This window comes from Enhydra lutris, unplaced genomic scaffold, assembly GCF_002288905.1.
Source record: "Enhydra lutris kenyoni isolate GAN:26980312 unplaced genomic scaffold, ASM228890v2 scaffoldscaffold1, whole genome shotgun sequence".
Taxonomy (NCBI): domain Eukaryota; kingdom Metazoa; phylum Chordata; class Mammalia; order Carnivora; family Mustelidae; genus Enhydra; species Enhydra lutris.
The window spans coordinates 12507476-12532258 of NW_019154085.1; the positions used below are offsets into that span (position 1 = coordinate 12507476).

The 24783-nt window shown below is 36.9% G+C and overlaps 1 protein-coding gene across 1 annotated transcript in view; it reads left to right on the top strand.

The window, feature by feature from the left end:
* LOC111141208 (shugoshin 2) overlaps positions 1 to 24783 on the top strand; it is a 42190-nt gene that overhangs the window by 8642 nt on the left and 8765 nt on the right. The window contains 6 exon segments of the mRNA XM_022493618.1: positions 2939 to 3024; positions 19260 to 19420; positions 19423 to 19464; positions 19467 to 19493; positions 20481 to 22259; positions 22557 to 23687. Coding sequence (XP_022349326.1) covers positions 2939 to 3024; positions 19260 to 19420; positions 19423 to 19464; positions 19467 to 19493; positions 20481 to 22259; positions 22557 to 23687 — 3226 coding nt within the window.

Here is a 24783-nt window from a genome sequence, read left to right on the forward strand (position 1 = left end):
GTGTTGTATCCTTTGTTATGGTCCCATAAATCCTTGAGCCTCTTAGTTATTTTTCAGTCTCTTATCTCTTGCTCAGATTAGTGCTTTCTGTTGCTTTATCTTCAAGTCCACATATTTCCTCCACCTTTGTTTTTGAGTCCATTGAGGTTTGTTTTGTTTTGTTTTGTTTTTTTATGTTAGTCACCATACAGTATGTCATTAGTTTTTGATGTAGTGTTCCAAGATTTGTTTTTTACATATAATACCCAGTGCTCCATGCAATACATGCCCTCCTTAATACCCATCACCGGGCCAACCCATACCCCCACCTCTCTCCCCTCAAAACCCTCAGTTTATTTCTCCGAGTCCACGGTCTCTCATCGTGCATCTCCCCTCCGATTTCCACCCCCTTCATTTTCCCCTTCCTTCTCCTAATGTCCTCCATTCTATTCCTTATGTGCCACAAGTAAGTGAAACCATATAATTGACTTTCTCTGTTTGACTTCACTCAGCATAATCTCTAGTCCCATCCATGTTGATGCAATTTTTAATTTACTTTATTTTGGTTATTTTATTTTTCAGTTCTAATTCCCACTTGGTTCCTTTTTATGTCTTCTCTTTATTTGCTGAGACTTTCTGTTTCCTGCGATTTTCTATTTTTTCATTTAAGCATGTTAGGGATTGCTTATTACAGCATTTTTATGGTGGCTGCTTTCAATCCTTGTTAGGGAATTCCAGCATCAATGTCATCTTGGTGTTGGTGTTGTGATTGTCTTTTCGTGTTCACATTTAGTATTTGCAAATTTAGGCCTTTTCCTAATTCTTGGTGTGGTAAGTTATTTTATATTATATCTTGGACATTTGGGTACTGAATTAAGAATCTCCAGCTCTTATTTAAACCTTCTATTTTAGCAGGCTCCCTCTGACATCATGCCTGTGGTAAAGTGCCCCCTACTGCCAAGTTGGAGGGCGTCAAAATTTGGGTTCTTTACTCTACTTCTATTGGCACCCTGGGAGGGGTGTCTCCTGATTGATGGATGGAGCTGGGAGTTCAGGCTGACACCACCCTGGCTGGGACAGAGGGGAGTGCCTCATGACTTTCTGGCCTCCACTGACAGCAGGATTGCAGGAATTATGAAGGGGGGGAGGTTGTTACAATTGCGGAGTGGTGAAAATGCTGACTTTGTACTAGACCTCTTCTGTCACCACTCTTCCTCTGGAGAGGAAGAGGGGCTCCTTGTTAGTCTGGAGTCCCTGTGTGTTCTCCACAGACATTGTTGGTGCAGGGGGTGTCCTCATTACCACTGGACTGTCCTTCCTCTCCTTGACCTTTTCGGACAGTACCACTGGTCTGGAGGAGAGTTGGCCTTGTTAATAGCCTGGTGAATATGGAAGTCTAGGCTCCGCATTTGGCCTTTGCACCTTTGTCAAAAGTTAATTGACCCCAGGGCGCCTGGGTGGCTCAGTCATTAAGGGTCTGCCTTCAGCTCACGTCATGATCCCAGGATCCTGGGATCGAGCCCGGCATTGGGCTTCCTACTCGGGGGGGAGCCTGCTTCTCCCACTCCCCCCTGCTTGCGTTCCTGCTCTTGATGTCTCACACTCTGTCAAATAAATAAAAAAGAAAAAAAAAATAACCCAATGTGTGTGGGTCTGTTTCTGGACACTGTTGTATTTCATTGATCTGTTTGTCTGTCTATAGGCTAATACTATACTATCTCAATTATCATAGCCCTCCAACTTTGTTTTTCTTTTTCAAAGTTGTTTTAAGTATTCTGCATCCTTTGCATTTCCATGTGAATTTAAAATTAGCTTGTCCAGAGAGAGTCAATTATCATATGGTTTCACTTATTTGTGGAGCATAACAAATAACATGGAGAACATGGGGAGATGGAGAGGAGAAGGGAGTTGAGGGAAATTGGAAGGGGAGGTGAACCATGAGAGACTATGGACTCTGAAAAACAACCTGAGGGTTTTGAAGGTGCGGAGGGGTAGGAGGTTGGGGGAACCAGGTGGTGGGTATTAGGGAGGGCACGGATTGCATGGAGCACTGGGTGTGGTGCAAAAACAATTAATACTGTTACCTGAAAAGAAATTTTTAAAAAATTGAAAATTAAAAAAAAGAAATAAATTAAAATTAAAATTAAAAAAGAAATAAAATAAAATTAGCTTGTCAATTTGGCCATACTCTTGTTTCTATTATAGGTTATCACTAATAGGAAGACATGGTTGTGGGTTGTGTGATTTTACGGTCTTTATTAAATAATTAAAACAGTTTCAAAAAATGTATGAGAAGATTTAGAAAATATAGATAAGTGAAAACTTAAAAGATACATCAAAATCCCCCAGACCGAGACAAACCATAAGTGACTCTTAATCTCACAAAACAAACTGAGGGTTGATGGGGGGAGGGGGGTTAGGAGGGAGGGGTGGGGTTATGGATATTGGGGAGGGTATGTGCTATGGTGAGTGCTGTGAAGTGTGTAAACCTGGCGATTCACATACCTGTACCCCTGGGGATAAAAATATATTATATGTTTATAAAAAATGAAAAAAAAAAAAGAAAAAAAAATCCCCCAGACTGTTAATTTTAAAAGTTCATTAAAAAATATAGATTATAAAATGCAATAATATAATACATATGTAGACATGAGCATATTGCATATTTATGTAGAGCTACCACATGTAGGGTATACATGACATGTATTTATTCATATGCAGAGAAACAGTTTGGGAGTTTATATACCAAAATATTAGTATTGATTATTTTGGGGGGCATGATAAAGGATGAACTATGTTTTAACCTTAGCACACTATTCTCTTTCTACTATTGAAGACTAATGCCAGAATTGTTGTATTACTATTGGTATACTTATATAATTTGGTGCTTTAATAACAACATTTAATGAGATTAGAAATTATTTTTCCTTTTCATTTTCTTTTTCCTTTTCAAAAATAGTTTCATCAGAGTCCTTTTCTACCGTCAACCAGCAAGAAGAAACGGGTCAGTAAAAAGTGCACGTTGATGCGTCTTCCATTTGCGAGGTAATTGCTTCAAACTTGGTTAAATACTTGCACACTTCTAGCTAGGTAAGACTTTGACTAGTTTTTATTTCTTTTCTTTCTCGAAACATAGAAAAACATTTTAAAATAAATAACGAAATACTTGTTAACATTGTACCAATAAAAGAAATTGAAGGCATAATCTAATAGAGCTAAAATAATATTCAGCTTCCCACAGACTCTACAGAAGAAAGAGGCAAAGGTGAACCTTCAGTTTTGTGGGTTTGAATTATACTGGTTCAGAGTGTTCAGATTTTTACGTAGCACATTCAGTGTTTGTGTGTGTTACCCAGGGTTTGGGTTTCATCAATGTGTAGTTGCCGAGTAATGTAGGAATGAGATGGTCTGTAGTTTCCTGCTATAGGTCATATCTCCAGGGCTGCAAGAAGACCAACCCATCAACTGAGTAACCACGAGCTTCTGTAGTATCCTGCTGCTCTGTGGTTCTTTCCTTGTCCCCTAGGTCCCCACTGGCATCATGTCGTTTGCTGGGTAAATCTGATGACTATTTCTATCTTCATTATCTTGCGCGCGTACTGCCAGATACGAGAATTCCTGCTCTTCTCTATCTCCAGCAACACTTGTTATTGTCTGTCTTTTTCAGTTTAGCCATACTGAAGGGTATTACGTGGGGGTTTTAAATTTAATTTCTGTGATAATTAATGAAGTTAGGCACCTGTTTCTATGTGTTTATTTTCTTTTTATTAGGTTGCCTTTTTTTTTTTTTTACAGATTTGCAGTTCTTTCTATACATTGTATATAAATTCTTTGTGCATTATCTTTTACTCTTTGACTTGCCTCGTCAGTCTCAATGGCGTCTTTAGATGAACAGAAGTTCTTTATAAAAATCTAATGTATGTATCTGTATATGTTCATCTGTTTATCCCCCCCATGGTTACTACTTTCTGTGGCCTTTTAGAAAATCTTCACCAGTTGGAAGGCCATGAGGCATTCTCTTACATTTTCTTTTGAAAGCTTAATTATACCATGACGAATATAAATGAATCAGTCCATAGCAAGCTTTAGCATTTTCCCTTTTACATTTAGATCTTCAGTCTACCTAGAATTTGGGGTATGTTGTAAGGGAAGGGTCATAATTTGTTTCATATGAAAATCCTGTTGACTTTGTATGACTGGATGTGTATATGGATCTGTTTCTGAACTCACTATCCTAGTACATGAGTTGTTTTGTCAGTACTACACCGTCTTAATTACTAGCTTTATCATGAGTCAATATTTGATAGTGTGGGCCTCCATTGTTTTTATTTATGTCTTTATTCTTGAATATTATCTTGACTCTTTTGGCCCCTTTGCATTTCCAAGTGCATTTTATACTCAGCTTGCCAGTTTATACATACACGCACTTAAACACACACACACACACACACACACACACTCTCTCTCTCTCTCTCTCTCTCTCTCTCTCTCTCTTTTGGAATTTTGATTAGGATTACGTGTAATTCAGTTTGGGGAAAATGGACACTAAATAAAATTGAGTGTTCTATCTGTGAACATGGTATATTATCATTTATTTAGATATTATGTATTTTGTCTCAGTTTTATAATTTCTTAAATAGTTATTCCACATCTTAGATTTTTTTTCTACTTATTAGATATTTAGTGGTATTCTGAATGTTACTGTTTTAAAATTTCATTTTCTTCTTGATGCTAGTATATAGAAATAAAAGATAATTTTTGAATATTGACCTTGTTTCCAGTGACCTTGCTATTAATTTTAATAGTTAATCTGTAGGGCTTTTTTTTTTCATTTTCTATGAGTATAATTTTATTATTTACAAATAGGGACAGTTTGTCCTTCTCCCCTTCAGTTTGTAGGCCTTTAATTTTTTTCTTATCTTGTTGTAGTGACTTTTTGTTCAATAATTAATAAAAGTACTAATGGTGGACATTCTTATTATGTTCCCATTATTTAATATGTTTGCTTTTGGGTTCTTATAGATTCTCCTTAACAGATAAAAAGTTCCTTTGGGGGCGTCTGGGTGGCTCAGTGGGTTAAAACCTCTGCCTTCAGCTCAGGTCATGATCTTAGGGTCCTAGGATCGAGTCCCACATTGGGCTCTCTGCTCAGCAGGGAGCCTGCTTCCTCCTCTCTCTACCCGCCTCTCTGCCTACTTGTGATCTGTCTCTGTCAAAGAAATAAATAAAATCTTAAAAAAAAAAAAAAGTTCCTTTGCACTCCTGATTCTCATGAATGGTTTTTTAATTTTATCAAATGCTTTTTATGTCACTATCAAAAATATATTACTATTTTCTTTTTTTCTATTAATGTAATTTTAATATTTTTTCTATTAATGTAATGAATTTTAAGAATTGATATTTAAAAAAAAAAAGAACTGATATTTGAATGTTAAATCACCATTACAATTCTGCAATGAACTGCTTCTGATGATACATCCTTTTGATATATCACTAAATTTTACTTGCTAATTTTTTAAAGGATTTTTCCTTGTATGTTAATAATAAAGATGCTTTATATTTCTTTTTTGTAATAATTTTTCAAGTTCTGGTATTTATATTATGCTGGTTATGGTAAGTGAATTGATAGTGCACTAATTTTTTTGTTTTCTATGAGTATTTATGTAAATATTTTTTTTTTCCTTTTAAGTTTGGGAGAAGTTGTCTGGGACCTGTACTTTTCTTGTGGAAAGATTTTTGATAACATCCTATTTTAATAGATAGAGGAATATTCAGATTTTCTGTTTTTTTTCTTATGTCAACTTCGTTAATTTTTCATAAAGTTTGTCCATTTTATCTAAAATGCCAAGTTATTGACATATAGTTGTTCATAATAGCTCTAGTTACATGTTTAATGTTTGTAGGGTATGCAGTATTGTTCTCTTTTTCTTTCTTAATATTGACTATTTGTGTTTTATAAATTTTTTTCTTGATTAGTTTTACTCTAAGGATTTATCAGTTTTATTTATCTTTGCTAAATGAATTGTCTTTTGGGCTATGTTGATCTTTCTTTTTAATATATTTATTTTCTGTTGCATTTAGTCTGCTCCTTATTATTTCTTTTCTTCTTACTGTATTGCTTTTTCTTTCTTTTTTTTAATTTATTTTTATGTTTATTTTTATTCCTTCTTTTAATTTAAAACTTTTATCATTACTGTTTTTGTTTCTTGAGCTAGTTTAGATTATAAATTTTCAGACTTTCTTTTAAAAAATATGCATTTAAGGTTTTTGTGTAGGTACTGCTTTAGCTATACCCCACAATTATTAATATGTCATATCCTTTTTATCATAAACTTCAGAATATTTTCTATTCTCTATTCTGATATGTTCTTTAACCCATGGATCATTAACAAGCATATTCAATTTCTAATCACCTGGGTTTTTTTTTTTCTCTAAGTACTTTCTGGTTTTGATTTCTAGCTGATTTCTGTTATACTTACAAAACATAGATCAAATGATTTTAGTCTTTTGAAATATATTAACACTTGCATAAAGACACAACTTGGTCTACTTTGGTAAATACTTTGGGTGCACATAAAAAGAATATTTTGTGGTTGCTAGATGCAGTACTTTATATATGTCAGTTATGTCAAGTTTATTGATTATATTGTTCGGAACTTCCATATCTTCTTGCTTCTCTTGTCTATTCTATCAGCTCCTGAGAGAAACGCATTCGTCTCCCGCTCTGATTATGGTTTCATCTATTTCTCCTCTTAGTTTTGTCAGTTTTTGTGTTATGTATTTTTAAGTTATTAGTAGATGCATATAAGTTTAGGATTGATTTGTTTTCCTGATGACTTGTTTATCAGTATGAATTATTTCTAGAAATGTTCTTGCTTTAAAGTCTGCTTGTCTGATATAACATTTCCCTGCTTTATCTTTTTCTGGAACTTTACTTTCAAACTGTTATATTTAAAATGCATATAAGTTCTTTCTTTTTTAAAAAGAAGAATTCATTGTAACATCTCTTTTAATTAGAATATTTAGTATATTTGCATTTAATATCATTGACAATATAATTGGATTTATACCTGCCATCTAGCTATTTTCTATTTGAGCAACTTGTTTTATATTCTTCATTCTCTAAATAAAATACTTATCATTATTTAATTTTTTTATCTGTTAACGTGTTTTCTTCTACTCTTCCTACTCTGGTGATAGCAACATTCATCCTTAGATTTTTTTTTAACTCTTTAATACCATACATACATATATTTTAATCCCACAAATTACTACTTTCATTGTTTTGTGTAGTCAAGATTCACTTAAATTACCTACATATTTAACTTTTCTATTTTTTTCATATTGCTTCCTGCATTTTTTTAATAAAGATTTTATTTATTTGAAAGAGTGTGAGAGAGAGAAAGCACAAGAAGGCGGACAGTCAGGGGACAGTCAGAGGGAGAAGCAGACTCCCTGCTGAACAAGGAGCCCAACACAATGCCGGGCTCTATCCCAGGACTCCAGGATCATGACTGAGCAGAACGTAGATGTTTATCTGACTGAACCCCCCGCCTCCAGGCGCCCCGCTTCCTGCATTTTTTAATTGCATTACCATTCACAGTTGTTTTCACCTGCTTTATTGAAGTAGAATTCATAAGTAAGCTTCCTTCATTTTGATAGTCCTTTTTAAAATAATTTTCCTTCTGCTGAAAGAAATTCTTCATCATTTCTTTCAGTGCATGTCCTGGCAGTGCATTCATTCATCTTTTGTTTTTCTGGGAACATACTTATTTCATCTTCATTATGAAGAGTATGTTTGCAATTATAAAATTTGATGTTGGGAATTACTTTTCAGCAATTTAAAGATATTATTTTATTGTCTGTAACTTCTGTCTTTTCTTTTGAAAAAGTTAGCACCTTTTTTGCAAGTTGAAGAAAGACATTCATTTCTTATTCTGATTTGCTCAGTGTTTTTATAATGAATTTGTATTGAATTTTATAAAATTTTTCTTCTGTATCTGTGGAGAGAATCATAAATTTTCCCCTTTATATCTGGTTTCTTCTATGTTTTTTCTCAGTTTTTCTTCTATTTCATATTTCACTGGTGTTTGCTCTTTATTATTTCCTTTATTTTTTTTTTTAAGATTTTATTTATTTATTTGACAGAGAGAGAGAGAGATCACAAGTAGACAGAGAGGCAGGCAGAGAGAGAGGGGGAAGCAGGCTCCCCGGTGAGCAGAGAGCCCGATGCGGGGCTCAATACCAAGACCCTGGGATCATGACCTGAGCCGAACGAAGGCAGAGGCTTAACCCACTGAGCCACCCAGGCACCCCTATTTCCTTTATTCTTAAAAATTGAGATATACTTCACCTGTTTGGTAATGTGGTGACTTCAATTTGTGTTAAACCAAATTTATATCTCTCAGATAAATTCCACTTGGTTGTGGTGTATTATTCTTACTATATATTAATGGATGTGATGATAACTTTAAATTTTTTATCTGTGTTTATAAGGGATAGGTCTATAATTTTACTATATCTTTGATGAGTTGGGTTTTTTTTTTTAAGGTTTTATTTTTATTTTTGTGAGACACAGAGAGAGAGAGAGAGAGAGAGAGAGAGTGTGTGTGTGTGTGTGTGTGTGTCTTTGCACGAGCACGAGGGAGGGGCAGAGAGATAAGCAGACTCCCAGCTGAGCAGGGAGCCCAACATGGGAGTCCATCCCAGGACCCCCGGGAACATGACCTTAGCTGAAGGCAGACGCCCAACTGACTAAGCCACCCAAGCACCCCCTCTTTGAGTTTTAAAAGGAGTTGTGCTGGCTTTGTAGAACAAGAGAAGAAGTATTCCCCCTTGATGCATTTTTTTCTTTTTTTTTTTTTTAGAGATTCAAGTATATATTTATTTTTATATTTTACAGAGATATTCTGGAGCATTTTTTCCCCCAACCTCAAACATTTTCTCCTAATGGATAAAAAGTGGGTAAATTTGTAACGGACATATTTTTACATTTTCTCATGCACACACACACACATTTATACACAAACACACAAATGTTCCCAAAAACAATCTCACCATGACACATGGCAGTAATTCAGAAGTGAAGCGATTTTTGTTGTTGTGTTTTATCAGACAAGTAAACAGCCTTCATTTAGCTCTATCAGAGCTGCTTCTACTGCAGTTGATGTGTAGTTGGCAAGAATAATTTTCCTTTTTTTTTTTTTGAAAAATTTTTATTTTATTTTATTTTTTATAAACATATAATATATTTTTATCCCCAGGGGTACAGGTCTGTGAATCGCCAGGTTTACACACTTCACAGCACTCACCATAGCACATACCCTCCCCAATGTCCATAATCCCACACCCCCCCTCCCAACCCCCCTCCCCCCATCAACCCTCAGTTTGTTTTGTGAGATTAAGAGTCACTTATGGTTTGTCTCCCTCCCAATCCCATCTTGTTTCATTTACTCTTCTCCTACCCCCTTAACCCCCATGTTGCATCTCCTCTCCCTCATATCAGGGAGATCATATGATAGTTGTCTTTTTCCGATTGACTTATTTCGCTAAGCATGATACCCTCTAGTTCCATCCACGTCGTCGCAAATGGCAAGATTTCATTTCTTTTGATGGCTGCATAGTATTCCATTGTGTATATATACCACATCTTCTTTATCCATTCGTCTGTTGTTGGACATCTAGGTTCTTTCCATAGTTTGGCTATTGTAGACATTGCTGCTATAAACATTCGGGTGCACGTGCCCCTTCGGATCACTACGTTTGTATCTTTAGGGTAAATACCCAGCAGTGCAATTGGTGGGTCATAGGGTAGTTCTATTTTCAACATTTTGAGGAACCTCCATGCTGTTTTCCAGAGTGGTTGCACCAGCTTGCATTCCCACCAGCAGTGTAGGAGGGTTCCCCTTTCTCCGCATCCTCGCCAGCATCTGTCATTTCCTGACTTGTTAATTTTAGCCATTCTGACTGGTGTGAGGTGATACCTCATTGTGGTTTTGATTTGTATTTCCCTGATGCCGAGTGATATGGAGCACTTTTTCATGTGTCTGTTGGCCATCTGGATGTCTTCTTTGCAGAAATGTCTGTTCATGTCCTCTGCCCATTTCTTGATTGGATTATTTGTTCTTTGGGTGTTGAGTTTGCTAAGTTCTTTATAGATTTTGGACACTAGCCCTTTATCTGATATGTCGTTTGCAAATATCTTCTCCCATTCTGTCAGTTGTCTTTTGGTTTTGTTAACTGTTTCCTTTGCTGTGCAAAAGCTTTTGATCTTGATAAAATCCCAATAGTTCATTTTTGCCTTGCTTCCCTTGCCTTTGGCAATGTTCCTAGGAAGATATTGCTGTGGCTGAGGTCGAAGAGGTTGCTGCCTGTGTTCTCCTCAAGGATTTTGATGGATTCCTTTCTCACATTGAGGTCCTTCATCCATTTTGAGTCTATTTTCGTGTGTGGTGTAAGGAAATGATCCAATTTCATTTTTCTGCATGTGGCTGTCCAATTTTCCCAACACCATTTATTGAAGAGGCTGTCTTTGTTCCATTGGACATTCTTTCCTGCTTTGTCGAAGATTAGTTGACCATAGAGTTGAGGGTCTATTTCTGGGCTCTCTATTCTGTTCCATTGATCTATGTGTCTGTTTTTGTGCCAGTACCATGCTGTCTTGATGATGACAGCTTTGTAATAGAGCTTGAAGTCCGGAATTGTGATGCCACCAACTTTGGCTTTCTTTTTCAATATTCCTTTGGCTATTCGAGGTCTTTTGTAGTTCCATATAAATTTTAGGATTATTTGTTCCATTTCTTTGAAAAAAATGGATGGTACTTTGATAGGAATTGCATTAAATGTGTAGATTGCTTTAGGTAGCATAGACATTTTCACAATATTTATTCTTCCAATCCAGGAGCATGGAACATTTTTCCATTTCTTTGTGTCTTCCTCAATTTCTTTCATGAGTACTTTATAGTTTTCTGTGTATAGATTCTTAGTCTCTTTGGTTAGGTTTATTCCTAGGTATCTTAAAGTTTTGGGTGCAATTGTAAATGGGATGGACTCCTTAATTTCTCTTTCTTCTTCTTTTTTTTTTTTTTTTTTAAAGATTTTATTTATTTGTTAGAGAGAGAGAGAGAGAGCACGTGGGAGCCAGGCAGACAGAGTGTCAGGCAGAGGCAGAGGGAGAAGCAGGCTCCCTGCCGAGCAAGGAGCCTGATGTGGGACTCGTTCCCAGGACCCTGGGATCATGACCCGAGCCGAAGGCAGCTGCTTAACCAACTGAGCCACCCAGGCGTCCCAATTTCTCTTTCTTCTGTCTTGTTGTTCGTGTAGAGAAATGCAACTGATTTCTGTGCATTGATTTTATATCCTGACACTTTACTGAATTCCTGTACAAGTTCTAGCAGTTTTGGAGTGGAGTCTTTTGGGTTTTCCACATAGAGTATCATATCATCTGCGAAGAGTGATCGTTTGACTTCTTCTTTGCCGATTTGGATGCCTTTAATTTCCTTTTGTTGTCTGATTGCTGAGGCTAGGACTTCTAGTACTATGTTGAATAGCAGTGGTGATAACGGACATCCCTGCCGTGTTCCTGACCTTAGCGGAAAAGCTTTCAGTTTTTCTCCATTGAGAATGATATTTGCGGTGGGTTTTTCATAGATGGCTTTGATAATATTGAGGTATGTGCCCTCTATCCCTACACTTTGAAGAGTTTTGATCAGGAAGGGATGCTGTACTTTGTCAAATGCTTTTTCAGCATCTATGGAGAGTATCATATGGTTCTTGTTCTTTCTTTTATTAATGTGTTGTATCACATTGATTGATTTGCGGATGTTGAACCAACCTTGCAGCCCTGGAATAAATCCCACTTGGTCGTGGTGAATAATCCTTTTAATGTACTGTTGAATCCTATTGGCTAGTATTTTGGCGAGAATTTTTGCATCTGTGTTCATCAAGGATATTGGTCTGTAGTTCTCTTTTTTGATGGGATCCTTGTCTGGTTTTGGGATCAAGGTGATGCTGGCCTCATAAAATGAGTTTGGAAGTTTTCCTTCCATTTCTATTTTTTGGAACAGTTTCAGGAGAATAGGAATTAGTTCTTCTTTAAATGTTTGGTAGAATTCCCCCGGGAAGCCATCTGGCCCTGGGCTTTTGTTTGTTTGGAGATTTTTGATGACTGTTTCAATCTCCTTACTGGTTATGGGTCTGTTCAGGCTTTCTATTTCTTCCTGGTTCAGTTGTGGTAGTTTATATGTCTCTAGGAATGCATCCATTTCTTCCAGATTGTCAAATTTGTTGGCGTAGAGTTGCTCATAGTATGTTCTTATAATTGCCTGTATTTCTTTGGTGTTAGTTGTGATCTCTCCTCTTTCATTCATGATTTTATTTATTTGGGTCCTTTCTCTTTTCTTTTTGATAAGTCTGGCCAGGGGTTTATCAATCTTATATTAATTCTTTCAAAGAACCAGCTCCTAGTTTCGTTGATTTGTTCTATTGTTTTTTTGGTTTCTATTTCATTGATTTCTGCTCTGATCTTTATGATTTCTCTTCTCCTGCTGGGTTTAGGGTTTCTTTCTTGTTCTTTCTCCTGCTCCTTTAGGTGTAGGGTTAGGTTGTGTACCTGAGACCTTTCTTGTTTCTTGAGAAAGGCTTGCACCGCTATATATTTTCCTCTCAGGACTGCCTTTGTTGTGTCCCACAGATTTTGAACCGTTATGTTTTCATTATCATTTGTTTCCATGAATTTTTTCAATTCTTCTTTAACTTCCTGGTTGACCCATTCATTCTTTTTTTTTTTTTTTAAGATTTTATTTATTTATTTGACAGACAGAGATCACAAGTTGGCAAAGAGGCAGGCAGAGAGAGGAAGGGAAGCAGGCTCCCTGCTGAGCAGAGAGCCCGACGTGGGGCTCGATCCCAGGACCCTGGGATCATGACCTGGGCCGAAGGCAGAGGCTTTAATCCACTGAGCCACCCAGGTACCCCGATCCATTCATTCTTTAGAAGGATGCTGTTTAGTCTCCATGTATTTGGGTTCTTTCCAAATTTCCTCTTGTGATTGAGTTCTAGCTTCAGAGCATTGTGGTCTGAAAATATGCAGGGAATGATTCCAATCTTTTGATAACGGTTGAGACCTGATTTAGGACCGAGAATGTGATCTATTCTGGAGAATGTTCCATGTGCACTAGAGAAGAATGTGTATTCTGTTGTTTTGGGATGAAATGTTCTGAATATATCTGTGATGTCCATCTGGTCCAGTGTGTCATTTAAGGCCTTGATTTCCTTGTTGATCTTTTGCTTGGATGATCTGTCCATTTCAGTGAGGGGAGTGTTAAAGTCCCCTACTATTATTGTATTATTGTTGATGTGTTTCTTTGATTTTGTTATTAATTGGTTCATATAGTTGGCTGCTCCCACGTTAGGGGCATAGATATTTAAAATTGTTAGATCTTCTTGTTGGACAGTTCCTTTGAGTATGATATAGTGTCCTTCCTCATCTCTTATTATAGTCTTTGGCTTAAAATCTAATTGATCTGATATAAGGATTGCCACTCCTGCTTTCTTCTGATGTCCATTAGCATGGTAAATTCTTTTCCACCCCCTCACTTTAAATCTGGAGGTGTCTTCGGGTTTAAGATGAGTTTCTTGTAGGCAACATATAGATAGGTTTTGTTTTTTTACCCATTCTGATACCCTGTGTCTTTTGATTGGGGCATTTAGCCCATTAACATTCAGGGTAAGTATTGAGAGATATGAATTTAGTGCCATTGTATTGCCTGTAAGGTGACTGTTATTGTATATTGTCTCTGTTTCTTTCTGATCTACTACTTTTAGGGTTTCTCTTTGCTTAGAGGACCCCTTTCAATATCTCCTGTAGAGCTGGTTTGGTATTTGGAAATTCTTTCAGTTTTTGTTTGTCCTGGAAGCTTTTAATCTCTCCTTCTATTTTCAATGATAGCCTAGCTGGATATAGTATTCTTGGCTGCATCTTTTTTTCGTTTAGTACTCTGAATATATCATGCCAGCTCTTTCTGGCCTGCCAGGTCTCTGTGGATAAGTCTGCTGCCAATCTAATATTTTTACCATTGTATGTTACCGACTTCTTTTCCCCGGGCTGCTTTCAGGATCTTCTCTTTGTCACTAAGACTTGTAAATTTTACTATTAGGTGACGGGGTGTGGACCTATTCTTATTGATTTTGAGGGGGGTTCTCTGAACCTCCTGGATTTTGATGCTTGTTCCCTTTGCCATATTGGGGAAATTGTCTCCAATAATTCTCTCCAATATACCTTCTGCTCCCCTCTCTGTTTCCTCTTCTTCTGGAATCCCAATTATTCTAATGTTGTTTCGTCTTACGGTGTCACTTATCTCTTGAATTCTCCCCTCGTGGTCCAGTAGCTGTTTGTCCCTCTTTTGCTCAGGTTCTTTATTCTCTGTCATTTGGTCTTCTATATCGCTAATTCTTTCTTCTGCCTCATTTATCCTAGCAGTGAGAGCCTCCATTTTTTATTGCACCTCATTAATAGCTTTTTTGATTTCTACTTGGTTAGATTTTAGTTCTTTTATTTCTCCAGAAAGGGCTTTTATCTCTCCCGAGAGGGTTTCTCTAATATCTTCCATGCCTTTTTCGAGCCCGGCTAGAACCTTGAGAATCATCATTCTGAACTCTAGAGCTGACATACTACCAATGTCTGTTTTGATTAGGTCCCTAGCTTTTGGTACTGCCTCTTGTTCTTTTTTTTGTGGTGAATTTTTCCGCCTTGTCATTTTGTCCAGATAAGAGTATATGAAGGAGCAAGTAAAATACTAGAAGGGTGGCAACAACCCCATGAAAATATGCTTTAGCCAAATCAGAAGAGATCCCAAATCGTGAGGGGGGAGAAAGGGGATAAAAGAGGTTCAGAAAGAAAAAAAAATAAAATAAAGAAAAAATATAAAAAGGAAAAAATATATATATATTAGATAAACTAGTTAAAAAACGTTAAAAAAGAAAGGCGTAAAAGTTTAAAAAATTCAGCAGAAGAAGAGGAAAAAAATTGTAAAGGGAAAAAAAAAAATTAACTGCAAGGCTAAAGAATCATGGGGAGAAAGCCATGAGTTCCGGCTTTGCTTTCTCCTCCTCTGGAATTCCGCTGCTCTCCTTGGTATTGAACCTGCACTCCTTGGTAGGTGAACTTGGTCCTGGCTGGATTTCTTGTTGATCTTCTGGGGGAGGGGCCTGTTGTAGTGATTCTCAAGCGTCTTTGCCCCGGGGGGAGTTGCACCACCCTTACCTGGGGCCGGGCTGAGTAATCCGCTCGGGTTTGCTTTCGGGAGCTTTTGTCCCCTGAGCACTTTCCGTAGAGTCCAGAGGGCGGGAATAAAGATGGCGGCCTCCCGGTGTCCGGCCCGGAGGAGCCGAGAGCCCGGGGCCCCACTCCTCAATGCGCCCTCAGAGAACAGCGCCCAATGACTCCCGTCACCCTGGCCTCCGGCCGCGCTCCGAGCGGACCGAGCCTGCGACCAGTTCAAGGTAACCCCGAGGTTAGAGCTCACTCCTCGGCTCTGTCTCTGTAGCCGGCTTCCCCGTTCTAATACCTGTAAGCTCTGCGACACTCAGACACCCCGATCCTTCTTTTTTTTCTTTTTTTAAAGATTTTATTTATTTATTTGACAGAGAGAGATCACAAGTAGGCAGAGAGGCAGGCAGAGAGAGAGAGAGGTGGGGGGAAGCAGGCTCCCTGCTGAGCAGAGAGCCCGATATAGGGCTCGATCCCAGGACCCTGAGATCATGACCCGAGCCGAAGGCAATGGTTAACCCACTGAGCCACCCAGGTGCCCTACCCCCGATCCTTCTGTGACCCTGCGGGACCTGAGGCCACGCTGACCCCGCATGGGCTTCACCCCGGTTTAGCCTCTGGAGCGATGTTCCTCAGCAGAACAGACTTTTAAAAGTCCCGATTTTGTGCTCTGTTGCTCCGCCGCTTGCGGGGAGCCGGCCCCTCCCCCCGTGGTCTATCTTCCCGTCGCTTTGGATTCACTTCTCCGCCAGTTCTACCTTTCAGAAAGTGGTTGATTTTCTGTTTCTAGAGTTGCTGTTCTTCTTCTCTTCGATCTCCCATTGGATTTGTAGGTGTTTGCAATCTTTAGATAAGCTATCTAGCTGATCTCCTGCTACCTGAGGTAGTCTCAGCCTGCTACTTCTCCGCCATCTTGACTCCTCCCCCTTGATGCATTTTTTGAAAGAGTTTGTGCAACTGGTATTTCTTTCTTATGTGTTTGAAAGAATTAACAAGAAAATAATGTGGACCTGAGTTTTTAATTGTTAATTTGATTTCTTAAATAAATACGGGGCTTTTCAGATTTTCTCTTTCTTTTCAGTCAATTTAGAAAATATCTATTTTTCCAGAAAATCATCCATTTCTTGCAGTCATGTTTATTGGTATATAAAGTTAATATGCCCTTATTATTCTTATCCCTGTCACATCTGTAGTGAGGTTCTTTCTCTCATCCCTGATAGTGGTAATTTGTATCTCCTTTTTTTTTTAATTTATCAAGATAGCTGTAGTATTGTCAGTTTCTGTTCCATTTCATCTTTCATTGGTGTCTGCTCTTTATTTTCTTCCACTTATTTTTTAAATTTGAGGTATAATTCACATAACAAAATTTGTCATAACATGAAGTGCATCTTTTTAAAGTGTACAGTGGATTTCAATATAGTCATAAAATTGTACAGTCCTCACCACTAATTCCAGAATATTTCCATCACTTCAGAAAGAAAGCCTATGTTCATTTGCAGTCACTTCCCATTCTCCTCTTCTCCATCCCTTGGCAGTCACTAATCTGTTCTCTGTCTGTGTGACTTTCCCTATTTTGGACATTCCGTATGAATGGAATCACACAATATGTGGCCTTTTGTGTATGGTTTCCTTCACTTAGCGTAACATTTTCAAGTTTTGTCCATTTTGTAGCATGTATTAGCACTTCATTCCTTTATATGACTGAATAATTTTCTCATTTGCCTGTACCATATTTTGCTTATCCATTCATTGGTTAATTAACATTTGTGCTATTTTACTTTTGGCTATTATGAGTATTGGTGCTGTGAACATTCGTGTACAAGCTTTTGTGGACATAGTTTTCAGTTTAAGCCTACAAGTAGAGCTGCTGAGTCGTAGAACTGTATGTTTAACTTTGGGAGGAACCACCAAATTGTTTTCCAAAGCTGTTGCATTGTTTTACATTTCCATCAGCAAAGTGTTAGGGTCCCAGTTTCTTTGCATCCTCACCAACACTTGTTACTATCTACCCTTTTGATTATAGCCATCTCATTGGTATGAAGTGGTATTTCATTGTGGTTTTGATTTGGATTTCCCTGATGATTAAAGATAGTGAGAATACTTTCATGCTCAATATCTTCATATTGAGCATATTTTCGTGAGCATTTTATATCAGGAGCATTCTCTTTTGGTTATCTTTTTCTCTAGAGTTTGAACACTTTTTCCTATCACTTTATATTTTGAATAATATTGGATTGTGTCCTGGATTTATTGTGAGTGTATGCTGTAAAAAATCTGAGTTCAGGTGTGTTCCTCCAAGTTTAGTGTTTTTATTTATTAATTTATTATTTATCTATTTAAAGATTTTTATTTTATTATTTTTTTTAATTTAGGATTTTATTTATTGATTTGACACAGAAAGTGAGAAAGAGAGCACACAAGCAGGGAGAGAAGCAGAGAAAAAGGGAGAAGCAGAATCCCTGCTGAGCAGGGATCCCTATGCAGAGTTTGATCCCAGTACCCTGAGATCATGACCTGAGCTACCCAGGCACCCCTGATGTTTTTATTTTAGTAGGCAGTTGCCTTGTCTGAACTCAAGCTTTTTATTTCCCTATAAGGGGCAACATATGAAATCTCATTTTGGGTTTTTTATCCTTAGCTGGGCTGGTTGGAATCTTCCTCCCATATATGTGATCTATGGGTCAGCCAGAGATTGGGGGAGCAGTGGGGGAGTTTACACACAAAATTTGGGGTTCCCCTCTCTACCTCTCCTGTTATTTCCCCCATCAAACACCCTTCTGCAGCTGTTTTTATTTGTTTGTTTTAAGATTTTATTTATCTATTTGACAAACAGAGATCACAAGTAGGCAGAGAGGCAGGTAGAGAGAGAGGAGGAAGCAGGCTCCCCGCCGAGCAGAGAGCCCGATGCGGGGCTCGATCCCAGGACCCTGGGATCGTGACCTGAGCCTAAGGCAGAGGGTTTAACCCACTGAGCCACCCAGGCGCCCCCTGCAGCTGTTTTAATTGTCCTTAATTCTTACCTTGAATCAACAAGAATATAGGTTTCTAACTTTTTAAAAATGTGGCATGGCTGAGGTTGTAAATTCATCTTTTTTAAAGTATTAACCCCCCTCTTCATTATCTACTTGCTTTTTGTTTACTCTTCAGTTACTTCAGATAATTTTTTAAAATATTTTATCCAGAATTTATCATCATTATGTTTGATAGGGTTGATTCAAAAATAGCTATTTGTCCATTACTAGAAACAAAACCTCTCTCCTGTTTATTTTTGTTAATTTGTTTCAAGTGGCAGAGAAATTTCCTCCCAATGGCTATTCTACTAATAGTTGCCTTTAAATTTTTAACAAATATTTGTCAATATTTATTATTATCATTATCAATAATTTTTAAATATCTGTGATATGTTTGGCATTCACGGCAAAATCTTTAACATTCAGGAATATTAACCCTCATTCTTTGAATTCAAGGTCAGTTTATGTAATTATTTCTGTGGGTTTCTCTATCTACCCCCCCATTTTAGTTTAGAGTAGATTTACCTCCTTTAGGAATATGGCTTTAGTTTCCATGGATGCCTTTTGGAAACAGCAAACTTTAATTCACATGTAACTTTACATACAATTATACTTGTTTGAAACTAGAGAAAGAGTTTTGGGTATTCCACAGAACTAATTGTATGAAAGTTCTAAGTATTATATATGAGTATTTGTAAGTATGTTTGAAGTTTATTCATTTCATTAGTACTATTATCCTAATAGGCCAACCAGTGATTAGCCCCTTTTTGAGGCCACTGGGGTTATCGGGGTAAGAAGCATTCCTGTTTTATTTCAGGTCCCATGCTATCAGAAACTATCTCTTTCCTACCTATAATTGTCTTAATTGAATATGAAAAGATACCAGAGTGGGTTTGTAGTTGGATCTTAAATAAATGGAATATAAAAAGAACTATCCGTGTAGTTTTCTAAATAATTTTTATAAAATATAAAATTCCTCATTCATTTCCACTTGCCCTTAGAGTTCCATTAACTTCAAATGATGATGATGATGATGATGATGATGATGATAAAGAGGAAATGCAACATGATGACAGTATTCTAGCAAAGATACCACCTGATGTTCCCTCTTTGGTATCAGGACAACCTTTATCAAGTCAGTATAATTTCAAATTGTTATTTCTTAAAATAATCATGATATGTGTGGTTTAGATGATTCAGGTGTACTTTTTCTATTGTTGATATGCTTCCCAAGGGTGAAATTTTTAAAATTAATTTTGAATATCAGTATTAAAAAGTCACATTCATCAGACTTCTTCTTGAGGCCCATGGTGTATAAACACTTAATAAGTTAGCTCTCTTCTGTTATAGATCTACTAAATTCCACTATTTAAAACTGCTGGTAAAAAATTTAATTTTTAAGTAAACGTGCTGACAAATGTCTGATCCACAGTGGTCTATGCTGTTATTCTGCAAGCAATATTTAGAAAGGAGTCAGCCTGAAGAGCTTTTCTTGGTATCTTATTAGCTTACAAATTGGAAGATACCATATATTTATTTAGTTTCATCCTTTTTCCTTTTCATAAACAACAAAACTAGGGGCCTAAATGGATTTTGTGACTTTTTCAAGACCAGAGCCAAAGCAAAAACTTGAGCCTGTATAATGGTTGAACCAGAGAAAATGATGACACTTATGTTTTATTTACATGGTTATTTCTAAAATAATAATCCTTCAGGGGAGTCTGGCTGGTGTGTTTATCATAGATTTGCAAATTGGATTATGGAACTGTAAGTATATTTCATTTAGAGCTTAGAATTGTTTTTCTTTTATAAAAATGTATGTGTGTATATATAATTTATATAAACTTCTGATAGTTTACTATCAAAGCCTTTCACTAGTAATCCTTATCAGAGTCATCAGTATTATTTGGGTTCATTTGCTGGCCTCCTCCCACTTTAGAAATACATATTAATGGCTCTACTGTCAGCTATACTTGCTGTTGGGACCAAAACAGTAAATTCTCAGTATGTATTTTCCACAGATACAAATGTAAAATGTGACTTATGAATATTCTGATCATTCTACCTTATTTTTATCAGTGTAGATTCTAAGTATCTGAACAGAGTACACATTGTCAGAATCCTTTCTGTGAAACAGCTTGATTATTTTAATCTTACTTGTTTAAAATAAAAAATTCCTCGTCATTGCTTATTTCTGAATTTTCTTCCCCTTTATTTTATAGAAAGTCATTTCCACTCAGACCAAAATTCCATGAGTTCTCCAGTGAGTGAGATGAAAAATGTCCAGTCAGTCAGTCACAGAAAGGAGGAGCTATCTCTCAGTAATGTGACAGAAAGGAAAAAACGTCTATCATCTCAGGAATCAACTAATCCTTCTGTTGACAGTTCTCATAGGACAGACTTAGGTCAACAACACATTTCAAGTCCAGAATTAAATTGGAATAATGAAATAAATGATCATACCAATGCAAAGAATATTAAAATGCAAGGAAACGTGCAGTGCCTTCCTGACTCCTCTGAGTCTACAAGTGAACCTACTGCAGAGGACAGGCCTCCATTTCAGGGCAGTGATGACTTTCCGTTGCAGAAAACTGTGTATGATGCTGACATGGATTTAACTGCTAGTGAAGGAAGCAAAATTATTACAGTTTCAACAGGGACTAGAAATAAAAGCAATAAAAAATCAAATGAATGTGGAATCAAAACGTTCAGAAAAGTGAAAGATTCAAGCTCTGACAAAAAGAGAGAAAGATCAAAGAGACAATTTAAAAATAGTTCAGGTATCAGTATTGAGGAAAAGGTTGAAAATGGACCAGGAAAAAGATCAGTTTTCTTGAATGGCGCAGGGGAGTCAGAAGATCCAAATTTTATTTTCGATACTGAGCAGCTGACTCATTTGAACATACTGAAGAAAGTAACCCTTCATAATGGCTTTAATCAAGACGACAGACAAAGTATACAGTGTAATAAAAGAAAGAAAAGGATACATGTAACAAATGAGCAAGAGGAAGCATGTTCTTTCTTCCAAAGTTCAGATAAATTCCTGCAGGAGAATAAATTTGATGAGGGTCAGAGTTCTTTACCTTATCGTAAAAGTAAAGCTTCTAGACAGACATTTGTGATTCCTAAATTAGAAAAAGTTAACTTATTCTCAAACCAAAAGAATAAAGAAACCACTTCTGAGAACCTAGAAGTCACAAGTGAATTTCAAACAGCTGATCTTTCCACCAGAGATAATGAAAGTTTATGTGATTATGAGGCCCAGAATATGTCGGATTTGAAAAAGCACGTCACTGACATGCAGCCTGCCCAGCAAAATGAATCAAAAATAAATGAGAAGCTTAGACAGAAAGTAAATCGGAAAACAGAAGTAATTTCTGAAACAAGCAAAGTATATGGGGATATTGCTAAAGATGTGCATGGCCCAGGAAAATGTGACTTTTCCTTCCAAACCCAGGAGGATAAAGAAACCATCTCTGGAAACCTTAAAGTGTCAGATGAGTTTCAAAAACCTGCTCTTTCCAGCATTGATAATGGAAACCTGTGTGATTGTGAGATCCAAAATGTGTTGGATTTGCAAAAGCAGATCACTGATGTGTACCCTATTCAGCAAAATGAATCAAAAGTTCTTAAGAATCTTAGGCAGAAAGTAAATCGGAAGACCGAAATAATTTCTGAAGTGAATCATTTAGATAATGACAAGAATATGTATTTCCCAGAAAAGGGTAGTTCTTTCTTCCTAGCCCAGAAGGATAAAGAAATGATCCCTGAAAATATAAAAGGCCCAGGTGAATTCCAAACACTTGCCCTTTCTACCAAAGGTAGTGGAAGCCTATATGATTATGAGACTCAGAAGGTTCTGGGCGTAGAAAAGCATATCCAAAATATGCAACCTGCTTGTCAAAATGAATCAAAAATAGATAAGAAGCTTAGGCAAAAGGTGTGTCGGAAGACAGAGATCATTTCTAAAATCAACCAAGTATATGAGAATGATGACAAAAGCATACAAGACGCAGAAAAAGATAACTTACTTTCTCTAACCCAAAAGGAAAAAGAAATCATCCCTGAAAACCTAGAAGACTCAAGTGAGTTTCAGATAGCTGATGCTTCTAGCAGAGGTATTAGGAACTTATGTCATGATGAGATTCAAAACATTTTAGGAGTGAAAAAACATGTAACTGATATGCCACCTACAAAGCAAAATAAATCAAAAATTAATAAGAGGCCCAGGCAGAAGGTAAGTCGGAAGACAGAAATAATTGTGGAAATGAACCAAGTAAATGAGTTTAAAAAAAAAGGCGTATATGACCCAGAAGAAGGTAACTTCTTTTCCCTAACCCAAACAGGTAAAGAAACCATTTCTGAAAACTTAGAAGTCACAAGTGAATTACAAACAGCTTATCTTTCCACCCACAATAATGGAAAGTTATACGATTATGAGACACAGAATGTGTTGGCTTTGAAAAAGCCCGTGACTGAGACACAACCTGCTCAGCAAAATGAATCAAAAATAAATAAGAAACTTAAGCAGAAAATAAATCGGAAGACAGAAATAATTTCTGAAAAGTACCACATACGTGGGGGTAATGATAAAGACGTGCGCGATCAAGAAAGCTGTACAAAAGATCTTGCTTTTCAAGTAAATGTATCTAAACAGAGACTTGAATGTCAAGGTGTCATCAGTGGATACTCTATGGAAATTGATAGTACCGAAAAGGAAAATTGGGATCAAATTTCAAATCCTTACAAACTAGTTAAAAAGCCTGGGAAAGAATCATCAGGCAAGGCAAAGATTTTCGCAAAAGGTGAAAACAAATCTATTTCGCGGTCACGAGATTCTTTATACACGTCTGTGTTCCTAGAATCAGGTTTAAAATATGTTACTAATGAAGCAGATTCTGATCCTGGGCGGCACATGGTCCTGCAGGAGAATCAGAAGGAAAGCTCTACAACTCTGAATGAAAAAAGAGATACCCCTTTTGTGGAAGTGGTAAAAGAAGGAGAGTGCCAGAGCAGAAAAGTAAGCAAAACAGCATGTAAATCGAAGAAAAGGAAGACCATCTATCCTTCTTCGGATAGCCATAAGGTAATGCAGGTGATATCTGACACTGGCCAAGAAATATCAGTTCAATCTGGACAAGCTGTGGAGGAAAAAAATTCAGAAAATGAGAGACTTGTCAAAATGAAGCCAGACTTTTACAAAGATGCATTTAAATCTTTATCTCAGGTATATTCACCTAACATACAAGAATCATCCTTTAAGAGTATGCATGAGGATTCAGTACCTCTGAGTATTTCTCCTAGTAAAAATCTGATGATAAAAGAAAATTTTGCCCTGGAGAGCTCACCGAGTTTTCAAGTAAGTGCTGATGAACATGAGAAGATGAAAGGGATGAAATTCAACCAGAGAACACAAAAATCAGAAATAGGTAGGTCATTAGCTGAAGTGACCAAGTTTTGAAAGTGCTGTCCTTTTTCACTTAACCAGTTAAGTATTTTCTGTTGTAATTGATATTTTTGTGGAGCTAAAAACAGTCATTTAACTGTGTAGCCTGAACTGTAGAAACAATATAAAGCAATTTAAAGAAAGTTTAATATTTTTGGAAGATAACAGAGTAGTGTCTTGGATATTTATAACCTAAAAAACAGATTTGGCCTTTACCACAAAGTTGTCTGATTTGGTGTTTTAGAGGATTAAAAAATAAGTAATACCAAATCCTTTCCTCAGAATACATGTACCTAAAAATTACAAGAAATACAGTGATGTATGTAAAATGTAAAAGCACATGTGTGCTAACAGATTATGCGGAGTGATTTGGACAAGAGGAACCTGCAAAGACATCATGAAATGGGTGGCATTTTAGGCTGTAAAGGATAGGTAGGATTTTTTATCTTTTTTTTTTTTTTAAGATTTTATTTATTTATTTGACACAGAGAGAGAGAGAGAGGGAACACAAGCAGAGGGAATGGGAAAGGGAGAAGCAGGCTTCCTGCCGAGCGGGGAGCCCGATGCGGGGCTCGATCCCAAGACCCTGGGATCATGACCTGAGCTGAAGGCAGACGCTGAACGACTGAGCCACCCAGGCGCCCCTATCTTTAATGTTTACTTTATGTTTTCTCCCAGCTATTTAAAAGAATACTCATTGCAGAAAATTGAAAGTAGAAAATCAAAAAATAGGAGGAAAAACAGTCACCCAGAAGAACTGCAGTCAGCATTCTGGCATGTGCATACAGAGTTGACTCTATGGAATTTAAAAGTCTATACCTGAAGTCATGCTATATATAACATTAGTTATCCCATTTTCCCCCCTTAAACATTGGATCCTAAGGATGGTCCTTCATTATTAGAAATTTTGTGACATTGGACATTCCCGTATCAATCAAAGTTTTCTACTGGGAGACTAACAATTGAATATATATGTATATAGAATACTAGAAATTTTTTCCCATTTTATTGAGAAATAATTGACATCACTGTATAACTCTAAGGCATGCAGCATGATGGTTGGCTTTACGTGTTCTGTG